Genomic DNA, 26,501 nt, shown 5'->3' on the forward strand with positions numbered 1-26,501 from the left:
GTTTCATCGAAATCGGAGGGGGACACCTGCGTAGTGTTCCTCGTCAGTCTTAATGCTTAAGGCTTGAACTAGGCCTGAATTGAGCCTCGTAGATGACCTTGTGAATCACCCTTATTTTAGCCTAATATCGACCATGAGAATAGGGCTGGCTGAAGCCTGAGCCACTGAGCCACTTGCTCCTCGGGTCATCCCATTCACACTTACCTTAAGGAAGATATTATTACCCCAACTCGAGACGAGCGTCTGAATAATCTAAGAAATCTTGTCTCCCCGATCTCTCGGACTTAATTAATCTGCAATTACCAACCCATCAATACCTTATACAAATATTAATATTTTTACAAAATTCATCATTCTTGTTGCAGATTGGTGCCCTGAAGAACTACTACCTCTTCACTCATCATCACATCCACAAGCGCTCCCTGGACACAAGCGAACACCATCACAAACTTCTCCGCGATGAGCCCCAGGTAAGTCGATTTTGTACTCAAGTAAAACCCAGTTTGAGTGCATCCTTTCTCAACCTGTCGTGCATCTCAAGCCAATGATATTAACTCAAAGTTTACATGGTCCAACTCTAATTAGATTACACACGATGGTCCACGGGTGGGTCCTAACCTACGATTCACTTGTCGAATCGATTCTACGAGGGCTGGATTAGAGGTGCCTCCTCCTTTCACCACCCACCCCTTCTGGTCCTTCTCCCACTTCCTAGCAACTGTGTGCATGGAATGTAATTTGAAATCACCTCTTGTTGCCACGATTACAGATCGCTCCGGAGCAACCGATCGATCAACAAGACTAGGTTATAGCGGGGCGTCGTTCGCAGCTCCCGTGAGGGTCGTGAACATGAGCTGAGTTGTTTGTTGTTTGTAGAAGGTACCCCTCATTGGATAAAGAGAGCAGGGAAACTAGAATAGATAAGGGAGTGGGGTATAGGACGTCAGATTCGTACTCGAATAGCTGATCGATCAAACTAGTCACTAGATGGCGAATCGATCTTCTGTCCTCGTTTATTTTCGTTCATCCAACGTTTCAATTCACTCGTCCACAGAGGAACTCCATCAACCATTCCAACTGTCCTCCCATTCCCTTCAACATCCTTCTATTACCTGACTTTGTCCCAACACCAGTGACCAACAAGCTAACTTGTTTGTGCTACGATACAGCAAGACTGGGTGGGATACTAGCATGCGACCAGTCATTCGTATCCGATTATAAATCGATCAGGTAAGCTATTACTCAATTTTCGGAGGGACAGGGAGAAACGGCGTTTGGTGTATCAATAGTTGAACTGAACTGGTGGAAATTGATTGTAACCAGGGGAGACGGGATATGTATCTTGGGAAATCGATTTCCAGGTAGAGGCGGGGAGATTGTAGCGATAGCTGTGGGAGAAATGTAAGCTCATAATTAGGGAAGTGGGAGTATGATGACGGCTCATTTATGGAAATTTTGTAATTGAATGGAGGTGGGAGGGGGTGATATGTGGTATTTCTGATTTGGCGGGTGATTGATAGCGATGGTGATCAGTACGGCCGGAGAGTTCACTTTCTATCAGGAATGTTATAATTGCTAAGCAACAAGAATTTTAAAAAATGGAACAAGGAAGGTATTGATTGAGATTAATTAAAATGAAATTTGAAAGTTCCTTCTCTCGGAAAAGATGCAAATGATGAAAAATGGGAAGCATGCGAGATGTTTCAGAACAACTTTTAATGCTTTTCAAGGATAGAGTCCTGGTTTCTGTTCTCAGTGTGAAATATTCTCTTCTTATCAATTCCCCAGCCATGAGCTTCTTGATACAAGTAAAGACGTACTTCCCAAAAATCTTTTGTAGTCTCACGTCAAAGCTTATAAAAATACTTACACATTTATGGGAAGTCGATTGAAATTAACTTCCCTACTCGTCTCCCTGTGTCAATCTCGAGATATTCACAATCAAAGAGAGTTCATTTCTCCACACTTCCATACCAATATCCTCTCTCAGCCCGTCTCTACTTACGTTCGTTCTTCATGAAAAAACTCACTAATAATTTCTCCAATTACACGCACTGCCGTATCGATGCTCCGCGATACGCTCCAATGACTCCGATATTTCAATATTTCCTCTAACCCTCTTGATTTCCGAGAGAACCCAATTAACTTCTCAATGACGAACTCCTAACTCTAGCCATCTTCCACTTATCCTCGACGGGATATATCGACATAACGATCTATCCACTAGCCAATAAAACGCGTACTCACCCGCTTCACTTTCGGGAGCTCCTTGGTCAGAGCAAAGAAGTGTAGATAACAGGAAGGAGCCCGGTTGAAGAGCAAAGTGGGAAGGGGAGGGGAAAGACTCACGTCCATGGAAGAAAAACCGTTTGCTCAGTAAACACCTTAATTGCTCGGCTTGGGAAATCCCTTGGACCACTTTGGCGTCGTCGCTGTGGCCATTAAAAGAACGTGGTCCGTGAACTAACCCCACTCTCACTGGTTTGGCAACCTTTGTGCGTTCCACGGCTTTCTGTACCTGGATTTCGACCGCTGGTTCCATCAGACGGGTTTATCCTGCTAATATGTGATAAAATAAATTTTCATCGCTGGGGGGAAAAAGTAAATAAGAGGTTGAGAGTCATATTGTCATTGGATTTAGGTGGGTAGAGGGGGTTGATTGTGTGAGAGGAATCGACTCGTTGTGGGGTTTAATGTTAGCTTTCGTCATTTGCAAGCGAAACGGTGATTCTAGTCCTGGAGTTAATTGGATAATGATGCAATTTTGATATTTTATGAACTGATAGTGCGATTTCAACAGATGGCATTTCGTTCTAGAGCACAACAAAAAATTCTAATCTTGGAGAGAATTCATCAAATCTCGACTGATTGACGTTCACAAACTACACAGGTAGGAGATGAGGAATGGGCCAAGATTGACCAAGGCTGGCCCAATACTGACCAGCACCGGGCCATCGTCGGCCTACCCTGAGCCTTTTCCCATCTCCTACCAGGGTATTCAATACTCTTGAAACGGCTAGTAGATCATTTTTGATTGCTCATAAACCGAGATTAGCTGAGTAACCTTGGATGAATTTAAGGTCATTTTCAAGATAACTTTCATGCTCATAATAGATATGAAATTCGTTGAAGCCATATCATTAGTTCCTGAGGTATTTCGGATTTTCTGATTCCTGATTTTGTTATTCTTGAGTCTGTTAAAAATCTTTGATATTTCGTGAACTGATAATGCGATTGTGGCAAATGTTATTTCATATACTGAAGCAAAAAAAACAATATTTGGCAATTTTTAAAACTCACCAAATTCGGAGTAATTGACCATCTAAAACTATTTTAATTCTCGGGCATTGGATGGAAGACAACCTCTGAATGCTAGTACAAGTGATATCATTTAAATCAAGGTGATTTCCCTTGAAACAAGGATTCTCTTTTCTTTGCGAATGATTCAGGCCCTTCATCCAAAAGGATTGATCTACAAACCGATCAATCGCCCTGATAATAGAGACAACCCGCGCAACGTTTGGTCCTCGTGAGGCATGACTGTTACGATTTTGAAGTTTGCGAGGTGTTGATTCGTGAGCAATAGTTCCATGAAACAGTCGAATTTATTTCTTTCCTTATTTTTAATAATATTTACTGCAGCTGCTTGTTTCACGATTTCCCAAATCCACAAAATAATTTGTCTCCTCTTCGGTCGTTTCCCACCAACCATTCCCAACCTTTATTGCTTTGCGTATTTCCTTGCCAATTGTCCTTTAAAATTCATGTCTCGCGTATTTCCCCGCCAATTGTTCCTCAACCTTCATTTCCTCGCGTAGTTCCCCATCAATTGTTCCTCTATACTCATTTAATCACTTCGAGTTTGCACCGGGCCTCATAAACGACCCATAATATTCGAATATTGCTAATCCCGTGCAATAATCTAATCCCTAGTCCCGACAGTTTGTCGTCAGCACCCCAGGAACCCAGGGATGTAGGTGTCGTGACCTACATCGACACTTCTGAGTCCCAAACTTCCCCTTTCTCCTCCATCCTAACGTGTCCAAAAATCTACAGCGCCGAACCAATCACAGCGCTTCCCGCTCAGCGATCTCCTTCCCTTCATTTTTCGTCCAATCCTAGCACTCTTTCAACTCGTGATCCCTTCCACCGCCCAACGACCAATTATAGAGAACCTCCAAATTTTCTCCAGGTTCCACGCACATAAAAGCTGCGACTTCCCAATTTTCCAGTCAGTTACAGTTCCCACTTCAACTAAAATACAGTCCGCTAAATATTCGTGTCTACTGTACAATCCGGCATAATTACTCAGAATATATTATTGTTATTAAAAAGACAATCTGAACTGTTAAAATTATTTTCATCTTTTTTCCATTCAACATCCAAACAAGGCAGACCGCGGCCTTTGGAAGTATCATTCGACGATGCATGAGGTCTGGTGAGTGATGCCGCGAGACACTTTACGAGACAAAACTTTTGAGAGATGATCTCGGTCTCATTGAACATGAAAAGCTTTGCTCTCATCTTAGTCTCCAAATAGGCAGTATCGACAACTCTCGTGATCACTCCGAGTCGATTTATCTCATCCCGGTCTCAAGATTTTCGTGTTTTTTAATGTAAAATCTCGATTTTTGTCTCGGTTTGTCAAGTCTCGGTTTTCTACATATAAAAATCGCGAAAAACTGGAAACTAAGATGAGATAAATTGACTCGGAGTCATCGACTGAGACGAGACCAAAAATATCCGTGTTCACTGATACCGAGACAATCTCTCCAAAGTATTGTCTCGTGATGTCTCGTGGACTGTATCGCGGCATCACTAGCCCTGGTCTTTGCGAAGTATGACTCTAAAACAACAATTCTGTGTAAAATTTCAGACCATTGTATTGATTCCCTGAATTTTCATGACTGAAAAACAGTTTTTTTCAATTTTATTATTTTTTGCGTACTTAAAAGCTATTTAAAAATCTGAAAAAATACTGAAAAATCAACATCTCAGAATTGAAGGAAAAATTTTTTATTTCATTTTTTATTGCTAAATAATATTTCTAATCGACACTTCTTTCTTTGACAAAATCATTCTTATACACACAGATTTTTCTACCACTTTGACGAAAATTGCCGTGATTCTAGCCTCAATTGTCTACATTTTCAAAGCAAAAATTCCAAGTTTCCACCTGCAACACATTTAAAGAAAATAAAAACGATAAATTTTCGCGTTTTCCACCAGAAACCCTTCTACGAATCATCTCCATCTGTCTGCTGATTGATTACTGTGACTAGGCTAGTATTGGGACATATCATTCCGAGTGGAAATTTTGATCAGGATTTGATCAGGTCAGCCCTGACGTAGGATCAAACTGTGATCATGTGAATTGATCAGGTCCTGATCAAATGTGTAACGCCGTTTTAGACCCAAATTGGATCAGGCCTGGCAGATCCAAACCTGATCAAGCCCCATGGATCCAGATCGGAGGAATGCGGCCAGTTTCATTATTAATATTCATTAATAAAAATTGACAATTAAACTTTCAAAAAAAAAATTACGATCATAATCGTATGACTGACTTCAAACGCGGGATCCTACGATTACTAAACCTATGCTCTAACCACTAGACAACCGCGCTAATCTTACATTGTAAATTTGGTATTGTTATTATGAGATTCGTTTGCACATATCGTCTCCAAATATTATTTCTGCACTATTGCTGACAATAAACAATTTCTAGATAGACTTCTGATAGTAAGGGTTGAATTTAACCAGCACTGCGTCCCCTTCACGCATCTTTCCGTTTACATTTGACCCTTATGATTTATGATGATTTTTTAGTCTGACCATTGAAATATTTGACCCATAAGACTTCGAGTCCTGTAAACATCTGACTCTTGTGAACCTCAAGACCTGATCTTTGCTACGTTTGATCCTCAAGACGCCTGACCCTTGATGCGACGGATGCCGTACTTAAATTGAGATCAGGGTGATCAAATCCCAATCTGATATTGTTTATTTCAGGATGTCCTGCTCAAATTGACATGAGGGTGATGGAATCTGAATCTGATCAGATTCATCTCAGGATACTCTGCTCAAATTGAAATCAGGGTGGTCAGATCCGAATCTGATCAAAATGACTTTAGGCTGTGCTTGACCTCAGAAACGCCGGATCAGTGTTTCTCTAGGTTTTGACCAGGTTTCACCTGATCATCAAACCTGACTACAGACGGATCCATTTCTGATCTGACTTCAGGTGGCCTGAGCGAAATTTTCACTCAGGATACTTTTATAGGAGAGCACCTGTGGGGCAAAATGAGACGCAGGGTATGATGGAACGCCGATTAAAAATGGAACTCCCATTTAAATTTCCATTTCTATCAAAGTTGGATTCGAAAAGCGCCGAGGAAATCAGTCAAATAGTCGTTAAGCATCATAAAATCTCTACCATGAGGCAAATCTTGCATCCCAAAAAAATTGAATTGAAAAAAGAAAATAAAAACGAGGGCAAGCAGGCTTTGTACGGAATCTATGATAAAATACATTACATTATTATATTCGTAATTGAACACTCAACTCCGGGTAAATAGTGGACGGGAAAAAATATTAAATAAATAAAAACTTGGCAACAAAGCAAAATTATCACGTTGACTCTTTGCTTGATTGAAAAAAAAAGAAAGCTTTAAGGAGGGTGTTTGAAACGCAGCTAAAATCTCCATATTGTTCACGGTCGACTACCTCGGCCATCGTCGAAAATCTCCGTGACCCTTCGGGTCAACGGACACAGGTCAGCGCGGCACCCACTAGAGAAAAACGAAAAGTAGTATCCATTCGTATTTCAACGAGTTCACATCAACTAAGTAGTAGTCTCTCAACTAGTCCACAAGTATTAAGTAGAACTCAACGAGTAATTCAACGTGTAGTAATTCACCGAATAGTTATTAACGAGTATTAATCAACATTATTAAGAGTTCATATCGAGCAGTCGTTCAGTTGTGTTTCGGTATCGTTACGATAATGACATAGTCGGTTCAGTCAATTAGAATTCAAAATTTAATACCTTTGTTCAGTACATCACCTCTGTTGATTAAATTCAGTTTAAATTCAGTGACTCACCAAATTAACTTGCAAAGACAATTATCAGTGAAATTAGACTATCACCAGTGAAATTACATATATATTACCAAAGACGTGTACATAATTTTCCGATTAAAGTGGTTCGATCCCACAAATAAAGTGTGATTTTTAAATCCGGCTCATCAGTAATTTTCCCACGATCTCCCTCCCCATTTTCATCCCACATCCACCCTAAACCTAGTCATTCTCCAAACAGAGGGATTTCTGTAGGAGGCATGTAGGGAGTAGTTAATTGATGTTACCCCATGGATGTTCTTTTCGGTTGAAAAAATAAAATTGATTTACAGTTTGTAACTCCTCTCGCTGAGAACACCAGTTCGAGGGAGCGGATTCTTTAGATGTTTTAATAGTTCCTCCAGTCTAATTTCGTTCAATCAGAATACAGTATTCGGAATCATGTGACACCTCCACCTGTTTTATTTCGACAAATCACCGGGCCACAGGTGAATTATGAAACTGATAATTTCACAGTTGCCTATTATTTGTTTTCCCTTCTTTTGAAGGATATTCCTAGCATTTTGGTGAAAAGTGTCATGTAACCCCGAACACGGCACCTTTGTCGGCGAATATCAGAATTGAGGAAATTATGATCCGCGTACCCTTTGGTCTTCAAAATTCATCGTATATTTCCTTGAAGCTCTCCTGTAAAGAAACGAGTGTGTCAAGTCTGCAGATCAATTCCTCGTGCTGCGCACTCGGGATTCTTAGCCTGCAGAATTTGATACCTTCATTTGTTTGCAATGCAGCTTTCAGGAAATATCCAATAATTTTGAAAGTCTCTGGGTTTTGGATTCGATCCTCCTGATTATATACTTATTTGTTTTGCTCATTTTTGTAAATATTATTCGGCTTACCCGCTCCCGTTTGGCCTATATGTTCCATTCGATCATTTTACTCATCTCTTCCATTCGACCCTTCTGATAATTTGATCCTCCTGATTATTTGGCTCGTTCCTCCCACTTGTTTGCTCATCTTTCCGGATGGCAACATTTTTCTCGTTATCTTTTTTGTAGAGATGATTAAGAGCTACAAAAAAGGTCTGTTTGGTGAATGACTAGATTTAGGGTGGATGTGGGATGAAAATATGGAGGGAGATGTTGGAAAAATTACTGATGAGCCGGATTTAAAATATCATACTTTATTTTGTGGGATCGAACCACTTTGTCAAAACTTATGTACACTCTTTGGTAATTTAATTGTTGAATGTCTAATTACACTGATAATTGTCTTTCACTGTTAATTCGTTGAGTCACTGAATTTAGACTGGATTTAATCAACAGAGGTGATGTACTGAACAAAACGGTGATCTTACAAAGACAAGTTATGTACTTGATTACTAGTGAGCTAGGTGAGGTTCAAGAAGCTACTGTACTCGGTGAGGTGCGATATAAAACTTGTACAGGTGATTTCCCCGAGATAGACTTGTACGGTGAGAGGCTAAGCCTAAACTGATTCGCGCGTGTTTCGGTGACTTATGACTGATGACCCGAAGGGTCCCGGAGATTTTCGAAGTAGGCCGATGGTCGACCAGAATGTTCTGGAATTTTAGTTGCGTTTCAAACAAGGTCACTACAAAAATTTCGCTATCTCCCTTAGAGTCGGAGATATTCCTCGAAAACTCAGATGAGAGGTAAGTCGACTTTAATTGTTTTCCCGCTTCACTAGTTATTTTGTCCCATAGTTGCTATCCTATAGAAGTATGATATATCGCAATACTAGTCTAGTCATAATAATCAATTAACAGACCTGTAGAGATACTCATGGAAAGATCTCTAGTAAAAAACGCGAAAATTCATCGTTCTCATTTTTTTTAAATGTGTTGCAGGTGGAATTTTAGAACTTTTTTTTTCAAAATATAGGGAATTGAAGCTACAATTACATCAATTTTTGTCAAAGTGGTAGAAAAGTCTGTACCTATGAGAATAATTTTTTTAAAGAAAGAAGTGGCGATTAAAAATATAATTCAGCAATAAAAAATATAATACAAATTTTTTTCTTCAATTTTGAGATGCTTTTGATTTTTCAGAATCTTTTCGGATTTTTAAATAGCTTTCAAGTACACGAAAAATAATGAAATTGAAAAAAATGTTTTTTTAGCCATGAAAATTCTCAGGGAATCAATTTAATGATCTGAAATTTTGCACAGAATCGTTTTTTTAGGTGATGAATATGTGAAAAAAATGCCACATTGAAATTCGCTGGGGGCAGATTCACCATGCTTTTTCGGCTAGACCCTTTATTGCTTGTAATACGTCAATGTAAACAAGAACGGATGAATTTTTTCAATAAAAATTATCACTTTTACATCAGGGGTCCATGTTGCCCCTAGTTACACTTCCATATTTCCAAATAGTCATTTAATCAGTAATGAAATATGCAATAATGTTGAATGCTCACCTAATCAATAAGGAAAACTAATATATTTTCATTCTTCGGTTAATGGGTAATATTAACCATCAAAATTTGCATTACTGTGACATTGAATAATGGCTATCGAAATGTTGTTCCTTATATGATGATAATCAGAAATAAAAACATTGTATTACTCAATGAAGCAGTAATTGTAGGTCCACATCATTGAAAAGTCATCTAATCAATTATGAAATGTACCTCATTAATTTAATAATTTTAGGAAAGAGCGTGGTAAAATGGGCTACCAGAGAAAATGAACCACGAGATAAAATAACATAGCGCGGTAAAATAGACTATGAACAAAAAATGAGCAGTGAAGTAGGCTGAACCCTCGGAATACAGAAAGTATCATCATTTTATTAGTAAAGTATGAAAAATGCGATAAATAGGTCGACTGGGTATTTTTTTGTTTTTGATGAGTGGAATCCGACTTTGAAGATCGTTTTGCCAACAAAGGATAGAAAAAAAGTTACTAACAATTGAATTATTGAAACGAAAATTTCACGAAAACTATTCAAGGTCCGAAAAATTGAAATAAAAAATGTTCCTCTTGACCAATTAAACCTATTAGAATTGATGGATTTTTTTCTTATTCGGATTATTTTCCGAGATATCCGATAGTCAAATTTCACGCTGAAATTCGTACACCACGCGGCCGTCCATATCGCGCATCACCATACTGGGCAATTCATTTGACCCTCAATATCGTCGGAAATAATTGGAATAAGGAAAAAATGCATAAAAGCATTCATGTTTAGTTTGACAGGAGAAACATTTCTGAACATAATATCGCTGAGGACGGGATTTATACAGCATTCCACATTTTGTGATGTCACAGGATATTATTGGATAGGATTTTTGGAGTCGGTTGGATGGGAACCTGGGAGCCAGGATGATTCTCGATATTAGTTTACATGAAAAATCTACGCAAAAAATGTTACTTCTTCATTTCAAATTTCGGGTAGCTATATCGAGCTCCACCATCCTTCATACTTCAATCATTTTTCACTGAAGAAAGGAGTTTATATAGCGTTCCTAATCGTGTGACGTCAAAGGATATTATTAGATAGCATTTTTGGAATAAGTAGAAGCGGAAGCAGAATGGATGTTCATCCATTACTATGATGATGAAAAATGAATTTGGTTTCATTATATAAAATGGGGCTTTTTCGTTTTCCATTATCCATTACTATTGTGATGAATAACTAATGGCATTTCGTTATTCATGATAAGAGTAATTGGAATTCTTCATTTTCCACTACCCATTATTATGCCAACTAAAAATGGATTTGGTTCGATTACTCACAATGGACGTAATCGAAATTTTTTGTTTTCCATTATCTTTTTCTAGAGCAATGAAAAATTGATTTGGTTTCATTATTCACGATGAAAGTAATCGAAATTTTTTGTTTTCCATTCTCCATTCCTAGGATAATGGAAAATTGATTTGATTTCATTATCCATGACGAAAGAAATCGGGGTTTTTTGTTTCATTTTCCATTGATATGCACTGAGGAAAAAATTTCTAATATCTGAAACATATTTACTTGAGACAAGTAATTTTTCTTCAATCGCTTAATTCTCCCGAGTATCTCAACTCACGTGGCCCGAGAAAGGTCTCATGCTTTAAAATATTTTTATAATCAAATATGATATTGTCGAAAATGAACTCACGCAAATTATGTAGAAGTACCGTCAGTCTTTATGTATTTATTTTTTTCACGATTTTTAAACCATTATTTCTGACTCTCACACTCGACTCTCGTAACCCTCAAGTGGAAACGAAACCCCTGTGTCTATATGAACTTTAAGGAAAGTGTTTTCTCCTGCAATTATTATTTTTTATTTATCAAACTACTTCATTGACTTGACAATGCAATGATCGAGTCAATAAACTTGTCATAGATAAAAATTAATAATTGGTAGGAGAAAACACAATTGTAAAAGTTCATATAGACAAAAGGGTTCCGTTTCCCCTTAAGGTTGTTGTCGCGAAAGAGTCACACTTGAAATTTTCCACGCTTTGGGCTGGTATCCCGCTAAACGAAGAACCCCTATTGAAACACAAACTTTTGCTGATGTACAGTTCGACTTGGCTCACGCATACATGAATACTATACATGAATACGTGCGTATACAGCTAACGCCGAATGGTGTCGATCGTGGCAACCACGCCCAGTGTATCTCTCTCTTCGTGTGTCTCTCTTCGTGTGACTCCGAACCTGCTAGAATTCGTGGTTTATGTTGGTGAGTGTTATAAAATCATTGAGAAAAATGTCGAATCCGCTGAAGCACAAAGGGAGGTTTGTAAAAGCGCATGTATTGAATAAACAGCGAAATTTTGCTTCGAAGATGGTGCGTGTCAAAGAAAACCAAAAACTTCAAGACACTGCTGCAAATACAAGTCAGGTTGAACCAGAGAATTAAAAAACGAATATTTGCTCAGGAAGGAGAATTGTTGAGCTTTCAGTCCTTGGTGAACATTTAAAATGCAGTTGTAAAAAAATACTATCATTAGAAAATGTTGAAAATGAAAAACGAACTCAATTCCATCCTCTTCTGGAATCCATTCTCTGGAAATTAGTAGTAATTTCCATGAAGCACTACTTGATGTTGAAGTTTTAGAAACATTGTCAGAGAAATTAATAATCAAGGAACAATTATTCCTTGCAAAAAAGTCGTACTTGGAGTGTATCGTATCGGAAATTACCAAAGAAAAATCATTGACATTATTACCTTCGTTAATGGGTTCAAAGAGCAATGTATCTAACAACATGTTTAAAAAAATGGCCAACTCTGGTATCTCATTTGACATGTTGACAGCGAGTAAACAAAAAGGAGGATTGATGCAATTATTATCAGAACGAAATGACATGAACAAACCCCGAGTTACGAAAACTAAAAAAGTTATTGATAAAATTATTTCTTTTTTTGAGAGTCGTGAGTCAAATAACACATGACTATCTATTATTTTATTAATACTATTTTCCATGTTTGTTAATTATTAGTGTTTATAGATAGTCAATAAAAAAAAGACTGAATTACCGCATTTTTTAACTACTCATTATAACCCGACCATTTCAAATACATCCGCGTCACCGACTCGAAGCTGCGTTGTTGTCACGACTCGCATACTGAACTCACTTGCCCCGCCCATTGGGGAGAAAAAATAACTTTCTATGATGATTTCTCGAAAATGAAATGGTCAATCAATTTCATTTTTTTTCTGTACATTGATTGACACTATTTCTACACTGTTTTTTTTTTAATAAAAAAAGTCGAGTGGTTGTTTTTTTAAAAATTAAAAACGATGAAACTGTATCCAACACCATGTAAAATTCAAAAAAATTTATCTTAAGTTTGAGTTGGTCAATTGCAATTACAATAAAAATTAAAAAAAAACTGTCGAAAAAAAAAGTTACACGACAACAACCTTAACCCTCTGACGAAGAAGTTCTATCAATTCCCGTCGGTGTGAGCGGGATTAGGGGTACAGGCATCCGTGCCATGGCGAGGTTTGTGTTACTAAGCCTTCTCGTCAGAGGGTTAATTTTGGCTCTTATTTCTGACCCTCTGTTTTGACTCTTATTTATTTTCGGGATTTCTGCCCTCATCACTTTTTCGACTTGATTCAACCGATGTCGACTCGAGATGTTTGTGCCTGAAATAATTCACTTTTCGATTCATATCGTGCCCGGAATCCAGATGGATGGAGTTCGACATGAAATAGATCTAAAATCGGCTAGAATCAAGTCAACGTCGACTCAATCAGTAATTTTGTTGGTGTATTTTTCAATTTCTAAAATTCAGCGAAAAAGCCAAGTCAGAAATGTCAAATGAACATAGTCAAATGGTCATAGGACACAATCAGATGTCTATGAGAAAAATATTTCTAAATCGAATAAGGATTTTTAAAAAATTCGACAGTGAGTTAAAAAACTCCCCGCCATGGACGTTGGTCCTGCTTCTACAGATTTTTTATTTCATAGAAAATTTTTTTCCAGTCCTTATTCGATACAGAAATATTTTTCTCATAGACATCTGATTGTACCCTATGACCATTCATTTCACATTTTTGAGTTGGGTTTTCTTTCATTTCTTTGTATTTTTCAAAAATTTCTACTGTTCAGTAAGAATCAAGTAAAACTTTTCCTTGGCGCAGTTTTTTTCAAAAAACATTTGTTTCTGTTTTCTAGGCAGATTTTGCAAGTTTTTTTTTAAACAGCCACATGGTTATTCTCCTGACCTTTTATTTCTGTTTTCCAAAATGGAATGAAAGCTATTTTTTATTTTTTTGCCTCTCACAAAACAGAACATTCTAGTGAATTTCAATTCCATAACTTTCGAGAATTCAGTTACGCACGGAACGCAATTGAAAAATATCTGTGGAATTTATCATTCATGCACCACATTCAATTTGTAAATTCCCGGGCTCCTTCTTTGGTACGTGTAGTTGTACTGTACTGCTACCAACTCCGTAACAAAAAAATCATAGGAGATAATGTGAAATGCTAGAATGTGCATATGAACCCGTTGCTATGCACGTAATTTTTTAAATATCGATTCGAATAAAAATATGGTTACATCAATGAGAAGCTTGTGACCGATTTATATAATGTAACTAAAAGTATTTTTCATGTAGTTTGTCACGTTTGCGTTTTACTTAATGGATATGATTTGGAGGCAGTGGAGTAGGTAGTTGCTTAGTGTATAGATGCACGGTAACGTTCGGCCAGTTTTGTATAGTCAGAGTCTAAATTTTTCCTTAACCGATACGCTACCGCGTATTTCGATTAACCTCAGTAATGCAGTTATTTTTTTTCACTCTTTCAACGAGTGTTTTTTTTATTTGATTGCTTTCATTAATTCCCAATCCAAATCCCCGCTCATCATTTGCGTAGCACCAGAGACTTTATCATTCTTCACGGAATAATCGATGTTTTTGTCAATGCTTTTAACGCTCATTTCGTTTTAATCCTTTCTGATTGCGGGATAAAGCGATATTTTACTGCTCACAGTTTAATGAGAGATTTTTTCTTTTGTTTCCCATCATTAATTTATTTATAAATTGATTATTGAACACTTCCGTGGGTTGTGGCTCGGATTATCCTACAATGCTTTTTTAACTCTCTGATTAAAGTCTTCTTCTGAAAATCTTGTTTCACCGCAGTTTCATATAAAAGTCATTACGCTGGGCAACGATGCGCAGACGGATTATGGAACGCTCGCAGTTATTATTTAGTTTAACCGGTGGATTTTCGTTGGGTCGTCTCCCCTAGTTTCATTGAACTACGGACGGGCTATGGGTAGTGTGAGTAAGTAGTTGGTTCCGAGTTTCACGTAAATTAGAAATCTCGTGGATGGCGGGATGACCAGAGCAGGGGGATAGGAGAAGATTGAGGGATGATTTATTCGACTAGAGGTTTGATGCAATCAATGTTTTCGAATTTCATTATTGGATTTGATAAATCAAGGTGTGATGAAAGCCACAAGCTTAAGGATTAAATGAACAGAATTGTTCCCAATCCTCAAAAGTAATGATCAAGCAAATATAGATACATTGACACAATATATATTCATATATTGATATATAGATATATTGATATAGATATACAGATATATTGCTTTATTTTTAGGAATACTAGAAGTTTTGATGGCTGCGATTGAGAAATTAAATCCCAACGATTCAAGATTGAGACGTCACTGAAACTTGGTGATAGAAAATCTCCAGTCACATGCTCACTGTTGCATCGCGTTAACAATGCTCTCAAGTTACAAATAATTTTACTCAGATTATTCTAAAATTTGGTTTTTGTCATTTTTATCACATCTTTTTTTTTTTTAGATATTTGGACTTTTTCAGTAGGGGGCGAAGACCCCCTCCCCACCAGGGACCGAGTCCCCCTGGACCCCCTCCCGAGCTCCCTCCCAAGCCTCCTTTCTCTTTTTGAATCTCGCATTTGACACGTCTGTGACAAAAAAACTATTTGACATTCAGTTGTTACGCTTTTTTTCAAACTCGTGTGATTTTTCGCGGCAAACTTCAAATTCGTCTGAAGACGCCCTTCACGACCTTATATCAAAATGTACTATTATTGTTATTTTGAAATGAAAAAAAACATGATTTTTAATGGATTTAATTCACTTGGATGTTTAATACGAGTTCCAAAAAATTTTACCATTGACAGATCTTTGAATGTCTGTTACATTGGATCGTTCACGTATTTGCATTCCTTATTAGAATATTTCCTTTTCCCTTTTGTTAATTAATTTTTTGGATTAAATATTTGAAAAGGTAAATTACAACAGTTTTATCTAATTGATTCATTGATTCGATTTTTTAACGCGATATTGAAAGTCTATATAAATATTCGAGTTGATTGAACTTTATAAAATATTTTTAATTTGTTTGGTTGTATTATTCATCAACAGATACAATTTGATTTTAAGATTGATTCTGATTAATTGGAAGAGTAATATGATTAACACAATATAAATTCACTTGAGTATTTCATAGCACAAAATTAGTTTGATTTAAATATTTTTCAGAGTTTTAGTGGTTGGATGAGTCAAGATAATTCAGTTTGGTTTAATTGATTTGGAGATCACAATTTGAATAGGATGTGCGTCCTTGATTCAATATCACCGGAGTTTGGTTCAACATTAACGGAAGTCATCCCAAAGCAGGGTCAATCGCCCCCACCCCTTCCTGAGATAAAGCCTGGTGGTGCTGGCATGAGCAATGATGTTCCCCCCAATGGGTTTCTTCTGGTCCCCTCTAAGCATACTGGCAGCCCCATCGACCTGAGTAACCACCTTATTGGTTTTGACAACAGCCACCCCATGCTTATCGGCATCCTGAGGAACCTGGCCAGGTGCATCTGCCTGGCAGACAATTCCCTCCCTCCCAGAGAAATCAGTTCTGTAAATTGCCATTGCACTGTCAACAATCTGTCATCATGGCACTGGCCTGAATGAGCAGCTGACTCTGATTGTCTGTGTTGTAGGCAAGAGCACAAGCCGCATTGTCCACAACATTTTACCCAGGAATATTGTATTTCTGAGCAATAGCACTCAGTCTCTCAGGTGTAAAGATCCCCTCAGTGTCAATGTAGAGACATTTTCCACTTATTTATTCATATCATTCTCGCAGAGGTTTTTTCTTCATGTTTAATTACTTTAGCTAGTGAAAAGGAGAATTTGGTGGAGTTTAGAGCAGTATTTAGGACGTAAATGCATTTTACATAGATCTGTTATTAAAAATAATTAGTAAACACGCAAAAATTTATTAATAAAAACTATACAACTTGTGGAAATTCTGTGAAAAAAAAGAGAGAGTGAATACATTGAATATTTTCTAAAAACTGCAATATATTTCATCAATTCACAACACAAGGTAATGATGTCACTGGTTTTATCTTTTTTTTTCTTCTTGTTTATTATTCATCGTTCTAGAATTAGATAGTATGTTCTTCAACAATACTATCTCTATGACATGTATATGAATTTCATTTTTATCAAATAATACGATTATTCCAGTCATGTTGCTTACTTTACTTATTCAATACTACATTGGTTGTTAATATGAAATACTATAAGTTTCAGTTTTTCCTCAACGTTTGGACAAATAGGGATTTTTCAATTAAAAACAGTAATGTCCATTGGTAAAGGTCACGTATAAATTCGTAATAAAAAAAAATTAAAGTCTTACGCAATTTTTAAAAAATTGCAATTGTATTAAAAACATTGTTTTTACTAGTTTGATAGTCAATGTAAAGCGCATTATAATGGCAATGTATGGTATGCATGGGAAATGAACCTCTCAAAATTGAACGCGTTACTTCAAACGTTTTTACCGAATACAAAAATATCCCTTCTATTCTATTGATTTCAGAATCAACGATTTTATTAATTTTTAGTTTTATCCGATTGAGTAAAATCCCTTCAATTTATTGTTCATTGTCGGCATTGCTCCATACGAGGATTGTCCACTTATTTATTCATATCATATTAGCAATTTGGATAATGCGAAGACTAGTTTAAAGTGTTTTTTTTTTCATGTTTAATTATTATACTTTGGTGAAATTGGTGAAGTTTAGAGCAGTATTTCGTACGTCAATGAGTTTTGTTGTTGATTTGTTATTAAAAATGAGTGAATACCCAACAATCCATTAATAAAAATTATGCAACTTCTGGAAAGTAAAATGAAAAATTTTCATTTCGACCACTTTATTAATTCAATTGATTTTTCTTTAGCTTTTTGCTAATTAATATCTCGTTGCACACAAGTGTGAATGAAATCGAGATTGAATAAAAGAGAAACCCATTAAAATAGGCGTTGCAGCAATCGTGGAATTGAAGAAAACAGTTCTAACCATTCAAGTTAATAATTACAATTATCAATACATCAATCAATCAACTCTTAATTCGATCATATAGTTTTTAAGATATTGAGGAAAACAGATTTTTAAAGAATTGCTATATCTCAAAAGCTACTTGATCAATTGAAAAATTACGCCCATAAGTGGCCCCAAATAATAGCAATTATGCAACAGCATTTCAGATTTTCAACTTTACTTTTCTTTATGTGGAGATTTATGAAAAATACATACAAACATTTTCTACGATCATTTGAATTTTATAAAAATAAACTTATTTCACGCCAATTATTTCAACCCAGTGGATGATCAGCTGATATTCGAGGCTCTCTCCCCGGGCATCTCGAGCTTAGCCTCCAGCCCCTTAACCTGTACGAAACAGTCTGGTGGGTGACCAAGTCTTATAACGAGTACAGCATCAACTTTTCCATCATCGACCCCTACCTCTTCTTCTGGGCGGGCCTATATCTGTGGCACTACTCCAGTCACAAACTCTTGGACTAATGTCCTCTTGGATTAATGAGCAAAACACTCCACAAAACACCAATTCACTCCGAAATTGAATAATTTTTTTATTTAATTAATTATTTAATAAATTATTTATTCACCAATTAATTTATTATCAGTGTTTATTTATCAATTTATTCCATTACATTACATAACCCCTTCATGAGGTACTTCGAAATGAAATTCCGAAATTGGATAGTCCATGTTCCATATTCCTCTGTTCGAAATATGCGGGAATATGCGAACCCGAGGGGATGCGATCAAATGATCACGTGATGTGAACGTTCCGTTTTTTGTTCATGATAGGCCTCCAGGAACCTTTGCTTCAAGGTTCTTCCATTTTTATATCAACAAGATGGGTCGCGCGTGCTACGCACGCGACTTCTCATCTCCTCACATAGTGGCGCTGCGGTTTCAGTCGTTCGCTTACGCTTATTCGAGATTTTCGGGATATATCGAGATCGATCTCCTTTCTCCTCTTTACGATAGGGTCAAAATTGAAGGGTTAGGCAGTTGATGCAATACGTCATTAAATTGTAAAAGTCAAAGACTCATAGACCTTTAGAACAAAGATGCCCTCGACTTTGAATCAAACACCTGTTTTTTAAAGAAATTGCTTTGAATCAAAATCGCGTGCTTTTAAACGCTTTTATGGGCGCAATGCCTTTAATTAAGCGCCGCGCCCTTGAACGAGTCTCGGATTTTTTTCAGTGGATGGTAGAAAGTTTTTGATGTGTCTTGGCGGACTGCTAGAGCAGAACTTTTCTCTAAATTTTCTCAGACATGCTACAACACGTCCTTTCTCTGCGTATGTTTAGCACAAAGGGCTTCTTTGTTACCAGGTTTCGGAGCAAGAAACTGAAGTGAGTCAATGAGGGATTTGAAACTTCGAGAAATATTCAAGTGTTAAAATTTGGTATAAAATTCACAATTCTAGTTGACAGACTATGGAATCATTATAAATTGAAGTTTAAATAGCAATTTTAAATACTTCATAAATTTCTTGAAAAATCACCTTTTAAACAATGACCTGTTTGTTTTTCTTTTAGATTCTGTTTTTAAGTGATTAATAGTGAAAGACGAGGACCTAGTGTTGTGTTCATAATTGCCACAATGGAATAGCAAAGTTCTAGAGAGCACAAGTAGTCAATTTTCAATCATATAATTCTTTGACAAAATCACTCGTTTCTAGGATTTTCTCACTTGATATGTCCCCAAAAACTGAAACATTTCTCATCTGTAAATTCATCTCTGAAATATAGACCTCACGGTATTTGTCCAATATTTCATGGTTATTCGATAAAAATGTCGCTTATCGGTAATTCGATAAATCACATTGTCATCGATGAGCGATCTCATTCAAATCATCTTGAATTTTTATCCTTGAACTTTACTAGTAATGCCTCGCATATGATATAGTAGAAACTGATGAAATAAATCATGAAAACGTAGAAACATATTCTCTTTCAAATGGATGATGGAGGGGAAGTTTGTCATCACGCGTGAAGCGTCCATATCACTGAAAAATCCTATTCATCACTGTCCATCATATCCAAAATCAATACTCCGATATCAGAAACCTTCACCAAAAAAGTCTTCCTTGAAAAACTTCAAAACATCTCATCGTTCAACTCTATTTCATTGTTCTCATCCCCTCTCACTACAATAAAAGAATGCCAAAGCTATTTTTAAAGGAATGAATAGAAAAAGTGATTATTAATGTCTATTGTCTTCCTCAAGGTGCACTGGTTCCAACAGCAGCACGAGAAGAAGCGTAAGAAGCGGGATTACGACATACCTGGGTCCTACGGTTTTGGTAGTGACTATTCCAGTTTGTTCGAGGACTATTCACCGTCTCGACAGCGTCAGGCATTCCATCGTCAACGGAATCGCGGCGCACCACTTCAAAATTTATTCACGGATCCACTCTTCAAGGAACAATGGTATCTGGTAAGTTTTTGATACTTCATTTTGATACTTCATTCTTCTTTCATTTTTTGGTGTAATTAAAGTGTCTGGTTGGAGTGAAAGAGTTTCAATTATAGTTTTTAGTCGCAGAACAACTCGTGCATTCAATTTCATGATTTTAATTATTTTCTAAAATGAAAGAATATTAATATTTTCTCAGGAATTTATAGAAGTGAGAAACAATGAGAAGTTAATTTTTACTGCAGTTTCACTCTTTTAAGAATGATTTTTCAACTTCCCGGCAGGGAAGTTATTGTAATGGCCCCGAAAATCAAAAATCGATTTTTCATCAAATCTCCATGTTTCAAGGTCTTTTCGATATTCCTAGACAATTTTAAACAAAATGTCTGTTTGTGTGTATGTGTGTATGTGTATGTGTGTGGTCAAAATTTTGGTTAACGATTTCTCGTGAACGAATTGTCCGATTTGACTTTTTTTTTTCAATCGATAGGTTTTCATTCAACTTAGAGCGGATTAGATTTTGGCTGATATCTGTTTAGTGGTTTTTGAGTTTTCCCGGAAAGAAAATTCCAGAATGGCAAAAAAGCAACGAACACTTTCTCATGAAAATCACATATAGAACGATTATAATGAAGAAAATTTCATACTTCTCTTCGATTCCTTCCTAAAATTGCCGTTTTTCTATCAATAAATGAGAAATAAAAAAATTCCAATTGGAATACATCGTTATCAACTGGCGCGTCTACTAATTGGTCACGAACTCATCTGAAGTTAGTTGCTAAGAAAGTGTGTTGTTTTTCCAAATTTCTCATTATTTATATCACTCCGATGTTAATATTAACTCTCAATATAGAAATGTTATCGTATTTCGAGTTAAGAGAAATATTATATGAAAACAAATGCTGAGATCAGCGGTGTACTTCGTCTCATGAAAATGCGACACATTTCTCATGAACGCGACATCTTTTGATTGGGTGAACCCATCCGACCGGTCAGACCCACATGAATACATCCGCTACCAACCCACCCGCAATGGGAGCGAGCGCAGCGAGCGACCAACAGCCCAATCCACTAGTTTCATTATCAATTTTTCCTAAATCCCCTAATAGAAAAATCTGTATCCGTAACCAAGGTTTTTCCTTTGGTTTCTATGGTCAAATCCTTCCTTCTGCGTGAGCCATATATTTGATATACTCAATTGAAAGCTTATTCAATAAGCTTCAAAATGACACCTGATTTGCCCAATTGTGCCAATTTTTCATAAACTTATGAGACTTTTAGGTGAAAATGGAATTTCCATGTTTCACTTGGAAAATTAACGTTGCTCGGATTTTTCGATGCTCCCAAGTGGACTAGGCAGGGATATTTACATATCAATTTGAAGAGCATTTACAATCCTTCCAAATGATGTATGACAAATCTGATTTAATTCAGTTTTTAGTAAGTTATTGTAGATTGTTTCCATTTTTATTTACTTTATGCCACACTTCGGGAATGACTGTTTTTGCCATTTATTGAGGCTGCGGACTTGACCAGCGGGGATATATCATATGTCGATTTGAAGGGCTCATCGAGTTCTTCAAATTGAGACCCCATATTATCTATTCCATCCACCAGATCAATTGTTATAAGCAATAGTGTAGCGATTTTAGCATATCACGTTTTGAAAATTTCCATGATTCTCCTTCTAATGACGAGATTTGTTCGGTTTCTATTATCCACTGTCTAATCTATGGAGATATCTTATACCCAGGTGAAAATATATTAAATTACCTTGAAATAGACACCAGAATTATTTGATTAAGCCTAATTTTTCTTGAGAGATGGGAGCTTTTATTCAAAAATTGAATTTCATGATGTTTATTGTAAATTCAGCTTGGTTTGGGTTTTTCTCTAACTATTAGTCAAGTGAATGAAACTATCCATAGACCATTTAAAATGGTATTTGTTGTTATAGAATGTGAAAATCAGGGGAATTGGATTTTTAAAAATGACGACATAGATTGATCTCATACAAACTAGCTAGCGCGCGAAGTGCGCATCCCTTCTAGTAGAATTAAAAAATCAGACAATAGAGCACAATAGACTCACTCGTTGCTCATCGAAAGGGCTATAGGGGTACCATTTCTAAGATATGAGCAGCTTTCCACTGGCCCCCACTCCTCAACCAATACCGACCCCAAGTTCTCAGAAAAATGAGAGGGAATAAAGAGTTTAATTTTCGAACAAAATTATTTGGATCTCTGTGTTTACTAGTCCATACGCTAGGGGTACTTCTGTGTACATTGAGATGTCCATTAGATTTTATTACTGGATTCTATGTTTTCGAGGTCGCTGATTGCGAATATGATGATCGTTTGTGCAAAATCGTGGGCAGTCTCTTTGTTTATAACAATTTAATTGTTTAAAACGGAATATCGCGGAAACGGTTGGCTATAGGGGAAAATGTTTCAAACAAAAAATGTTCCTCATCAAAAAATCGACATATTTTGTTTCATAACATTTTCTCATAGCTATCATGGTTGCAGAGATATCGCGGATGCAAGTCCACAAAACTGACCTGATGTATTTTTTTGTAATGAACATCTTTTGTTTCAACCATTTTTTCCTCCGTCCAACCATTTTTTTTAAAAAGACTCCGGAGCGCGTTGCCGCCGCGCAATAGTGCCAGCGCGCAGCTCGCTGGACTTGTCTCCACGATATCTCTGCAACCATGACAGCTATGAGAAAATGTTATAAAACAAAATATGTCGACTTTTTGATAAGGAACATTTTTTGTTTGAAACATTTTCCCCTATAGCCAACCGTTTCCGCGATAGTCCGTTTTAAACAATTAAATTGTTATAAACAAAGGAGACTGCCCACGATTTCGCACAAACGATCATCATATTCGCAATCAGCGACCTCGAAAACATAGAATCCAGTAATAAAATCCAATGGACATCTCAATGTACACAGAAGTACCCCTAGCATATGGACTATACGTACAGAGGACAAAAGAAAGCGATAAGACGGCCTAGAGTGGGGGGCAGCGGTCGTGCGTCCTGCGTCCCAGAAGGGTTTAGGGGAAAAGGAGCAACTAACGGGCGTGCAACTAGCGAGAGTACTATAGATTTGATATCCCAATTTGATCAATTAATTTATGATTTTGTCCCATAATTAATGAAGTTCATTAGCCAATATCATGATTTATTATTTTTATCATTAATCATTGAGTATTGAATAATTAATTTCAATTTGATAGATAATATGAAAACTTAATCATGATTATTTTGAATAGAACGGAGGTGCCAAAGATGGTTTTGATATGAACATTGCACCAGCCTGGCAGAAGGGGTACACAGGTAAAGGCGTGATCGTATCAATTCTGGACGACGGTATCCAAACAAATCATCCTGATTTGGCGATGAATTACGATCACGAAGCCAGTTATGACATCAATAACGATGACGCTGATCCAATGCCGCAGGACAATGGGGACAATAAGCACGGCACACGTTGTGCTGGTGAGGTAGCCGCTGTTGCATTCAATCAGTATTGCGGAGTGGGTGTCGCTTACAATGCCAGTATCGGAGGTAAGTTGAGGGGATCTATGAGATGTCAATCATGTGTCCGATGCTACTCCTGGGGGATATCTTTCGAGAGATTGGTGCCTTAGTGTCGAAGAGCCTCCAGGTGTCTTAGATATGATGAAGTGGTTTGAAAATTGTTGGGGCAGTGAGGAAACCATTTTAAGGAGAGAATAGAGAATTTTGGAGTGATGTTTTTTGAGATAACTTGAGAACGAGTGGAAATTCAAGAAAATGGCGAAAAACTTTATTTACGGTCAATGTCTCAGTTAATGCCAGTAGAACAGAATAAAAAAGTTTTGATTTTCAGGAGTTTATCTACAATTATGGGGGGTTCGCGATTGTGGAATTCAGTGAGTGCAAAATTCTGAAATTTGATGATTGTGTCGCTAATTTTCAAGGACATCACCAATTTTCAGCTATAATACCCCAAGACCTTCAAAATTATCGGATATTTCCCGAATGTTTTGTTGCATAGCAACGAGAGGGATCAGTTTTGCAGATTAAAATCCCGAGCGCGTAGCACGAGGGATTTTACAGCAAAGCTGATCCCGATCGTTGATATGCAGGAAAACTTGAGGGAAATATCCGATGAATTTTGAAGGTCGAGGGGTATTCGGAGGACAATTTTTTCAATTCTGATTTTGGCCGATCAGGGTGCAGTGTTCGGGGTTACGGGACACATCTCACCAAAATGTGAGGAATATCTGTCAAATTCGTAGAAAACAATTGACAGGCTACAGGGAAATTATCAGTCTGATAATTTCCCTGCAGCCGGGGAAATTATCAATGTGAAACGCGTCACGTGACTCCGAATACTGCACTCTGATTGGTCAAAATCAGAATTGAGGAAATTGTCAGAGTAATGTCACTGATTTTCAAGGACCCATCTTCAATTGCTTCCGAATGAAAGCATAGTATTCGTTAAATCTGAAATTTCCATTTTTTGTGTGACGTTGACTAATTTTGGTCTCAGGAGTTCGAATATGATGTTTTTAGATCATGTCTGTATGTATGTATGTATCTGTTTTTTTTTCAAATTTAGTTTTTCGATCATCATTCAAAAAATAATCATCGAAGTCTTCGATTATCACTTAAAATGTTCGTTTGGAGGGTATCTTGGTCGAGTTCGAAGATAGTATGGCGATCACATCCTTTGCTTTGAAATTATAGCCTTAAAAAGCATTTAATGGAGGTTTAATCATGGTTTAGTCGGAACTTAGTCGGAGTTTAGCCAGGGTTTCGTCCGAGTTTGGTCAAGATTTAGTCGGGGTTTCGTCGGATTTTAGTCAAGGTTAAGTCAGGGTTTCGTCAGGGTTTAGTCGGAGGTTAATCAGAGTTTAATCAAGATTTAATCAATGTTTATTTTTAGGAATCTATCAGTAATTTTCGGTGATAAAAATCACTGATGATCGAGGTGATCCTAAGCAGTGTCCAGTATCACCACTGGAAATTAGTCGATCAAACGAGCCCGGGCGAAGTTCGATCGCGATTATACGAAGACGTCTCGTTCGAAGATGATTACTTGTAGTAGCGTCAGCTATGCTCCAATCCACAACGTTTAGAGTATTAGAATTTGAATTTTTTGACTAGCTGCCGCGCCTCCGCCTCCTGTTGGCGCTGCGTGCGGCGTGTCGTCATATTTTTTAGAGAATTTGTAACAGTAAAATTTTTCCTTTTTTTTTTTTTTTTGATGATGATTATGGGTAGTGATGGGTTTTTTGTTAGGGTGGGAGGTAATCATCTTCGAACGAGACGTCTTCGTATAATCGCGATCGAACCTCGCCCGGGCTCGTTTGATCGACTAATTATACTACGACGTCTCGTTCTCAATGATTACTTGTAGATGTTTAGCGCGTTTTATTTAAAAAATAAAAAATGGAAAAAAATTTTCTTTTTTTTTTTTTTTTTTTTAAGACTACTCATACAACTTTATTTTGAGAGAACAGCACGAGCGAAGGTATCATTAACGTCCTGTATTGGTCGATTGTAAAACTTGGCGAACACCTTCGACTGGTCAGACCATCCGGCTGTGCGTCGAATGGTATCGATGTCTACTTCCTTATTAATTGCCTTTGATACTGCTGCGTGCTTTGCGCTATATGCGGTGAATCTCATTTCATTGTATCGATACTTGCCTTTTTTAACAGGGATTTCACCCAATGTGCGAGCGTTTGAGAAGTGACTGGCGTGTGTGGCTTTATGGTTGAAATGAACAGACTCGTATGCTCTCCTCTAAGGTCTTTGGTATAGTTGAGGTATTCCAACAGGGCCTCCGCCACACAGATTCTCGTGTCTTCCGTAAAAAAGGGCAGAATAAGATTAGGCTGGAAATTTCCAGGCTTCGAGGTTTTACATAAGTCGGGGATTCTAATCTCGATTGCTGAATCAACTTGTTTGATATTGGTAATGTTAATTAGTTCCATGGTTTGCAGGCGATGCGCTGTCGTTAATAACAAGAGGGTCACAGTCTTCTCGGCGAGTTCTTTTAACTTCATTTGACTCTTCTGTGATAAACTTCTTATATAATCGAGGACTGGGTCCACCTTCCATGTTGTCGAGTCCTTTGCTCTTGGTGGCC

General features: G+C 37.2%; 1 protein-coding gene across 2 annotated transcripts in view; it reads left to right on the top strand.

Annotated features, from left to right (window-relative positions):
• The first annotated feature begins 368 nt into the window (after positions 1–368).
• Positions 369–26,501, top strand: part of LOC107036245 (furin-like protease 2) — an 89,732-nt gene continuing 63,599 nt past the window's right edge. The window contains exons 1-3 of one of the 2 annotated variants that reach the window (XM_015254052.2): positions 369–470; positions 20,163–20,372; positions 23,632–23,926. In XM_015254052.2, the coding sequence (XP_015109538.1) occupies positions 23,659–23,926 (268 nt within the window). In that variant the 5' untranslated portion in view covers positions 369–470; positions 20,163–20,372; positions 23,632–23,658. Of the gene's footprint in view, positions 471–20,162; positions 20,373–23,631; positions 23,927–26,501 lie in introns of those variants that run through there. The other variant, XM_015254051.1, reaches the window with a different exon arrangement.

The sequence above is a fragment of the Diachasma alloeum genome, unplaced genomic scaffold (genome assembly GCF_001412515.2).
Source record: "Diachasma alloeum isolate Michigan unplaced genomic scaffold, Dall2.0 Dall_scaffold_00207, whole genome shotgun sequence".
Classification (NCBI taxonomy): Eukaryota; Metazoa; Arthropoda; class Insecta; order Hymenoptera; family Braconidae; genus Diachasma; species Diachasma alloeum.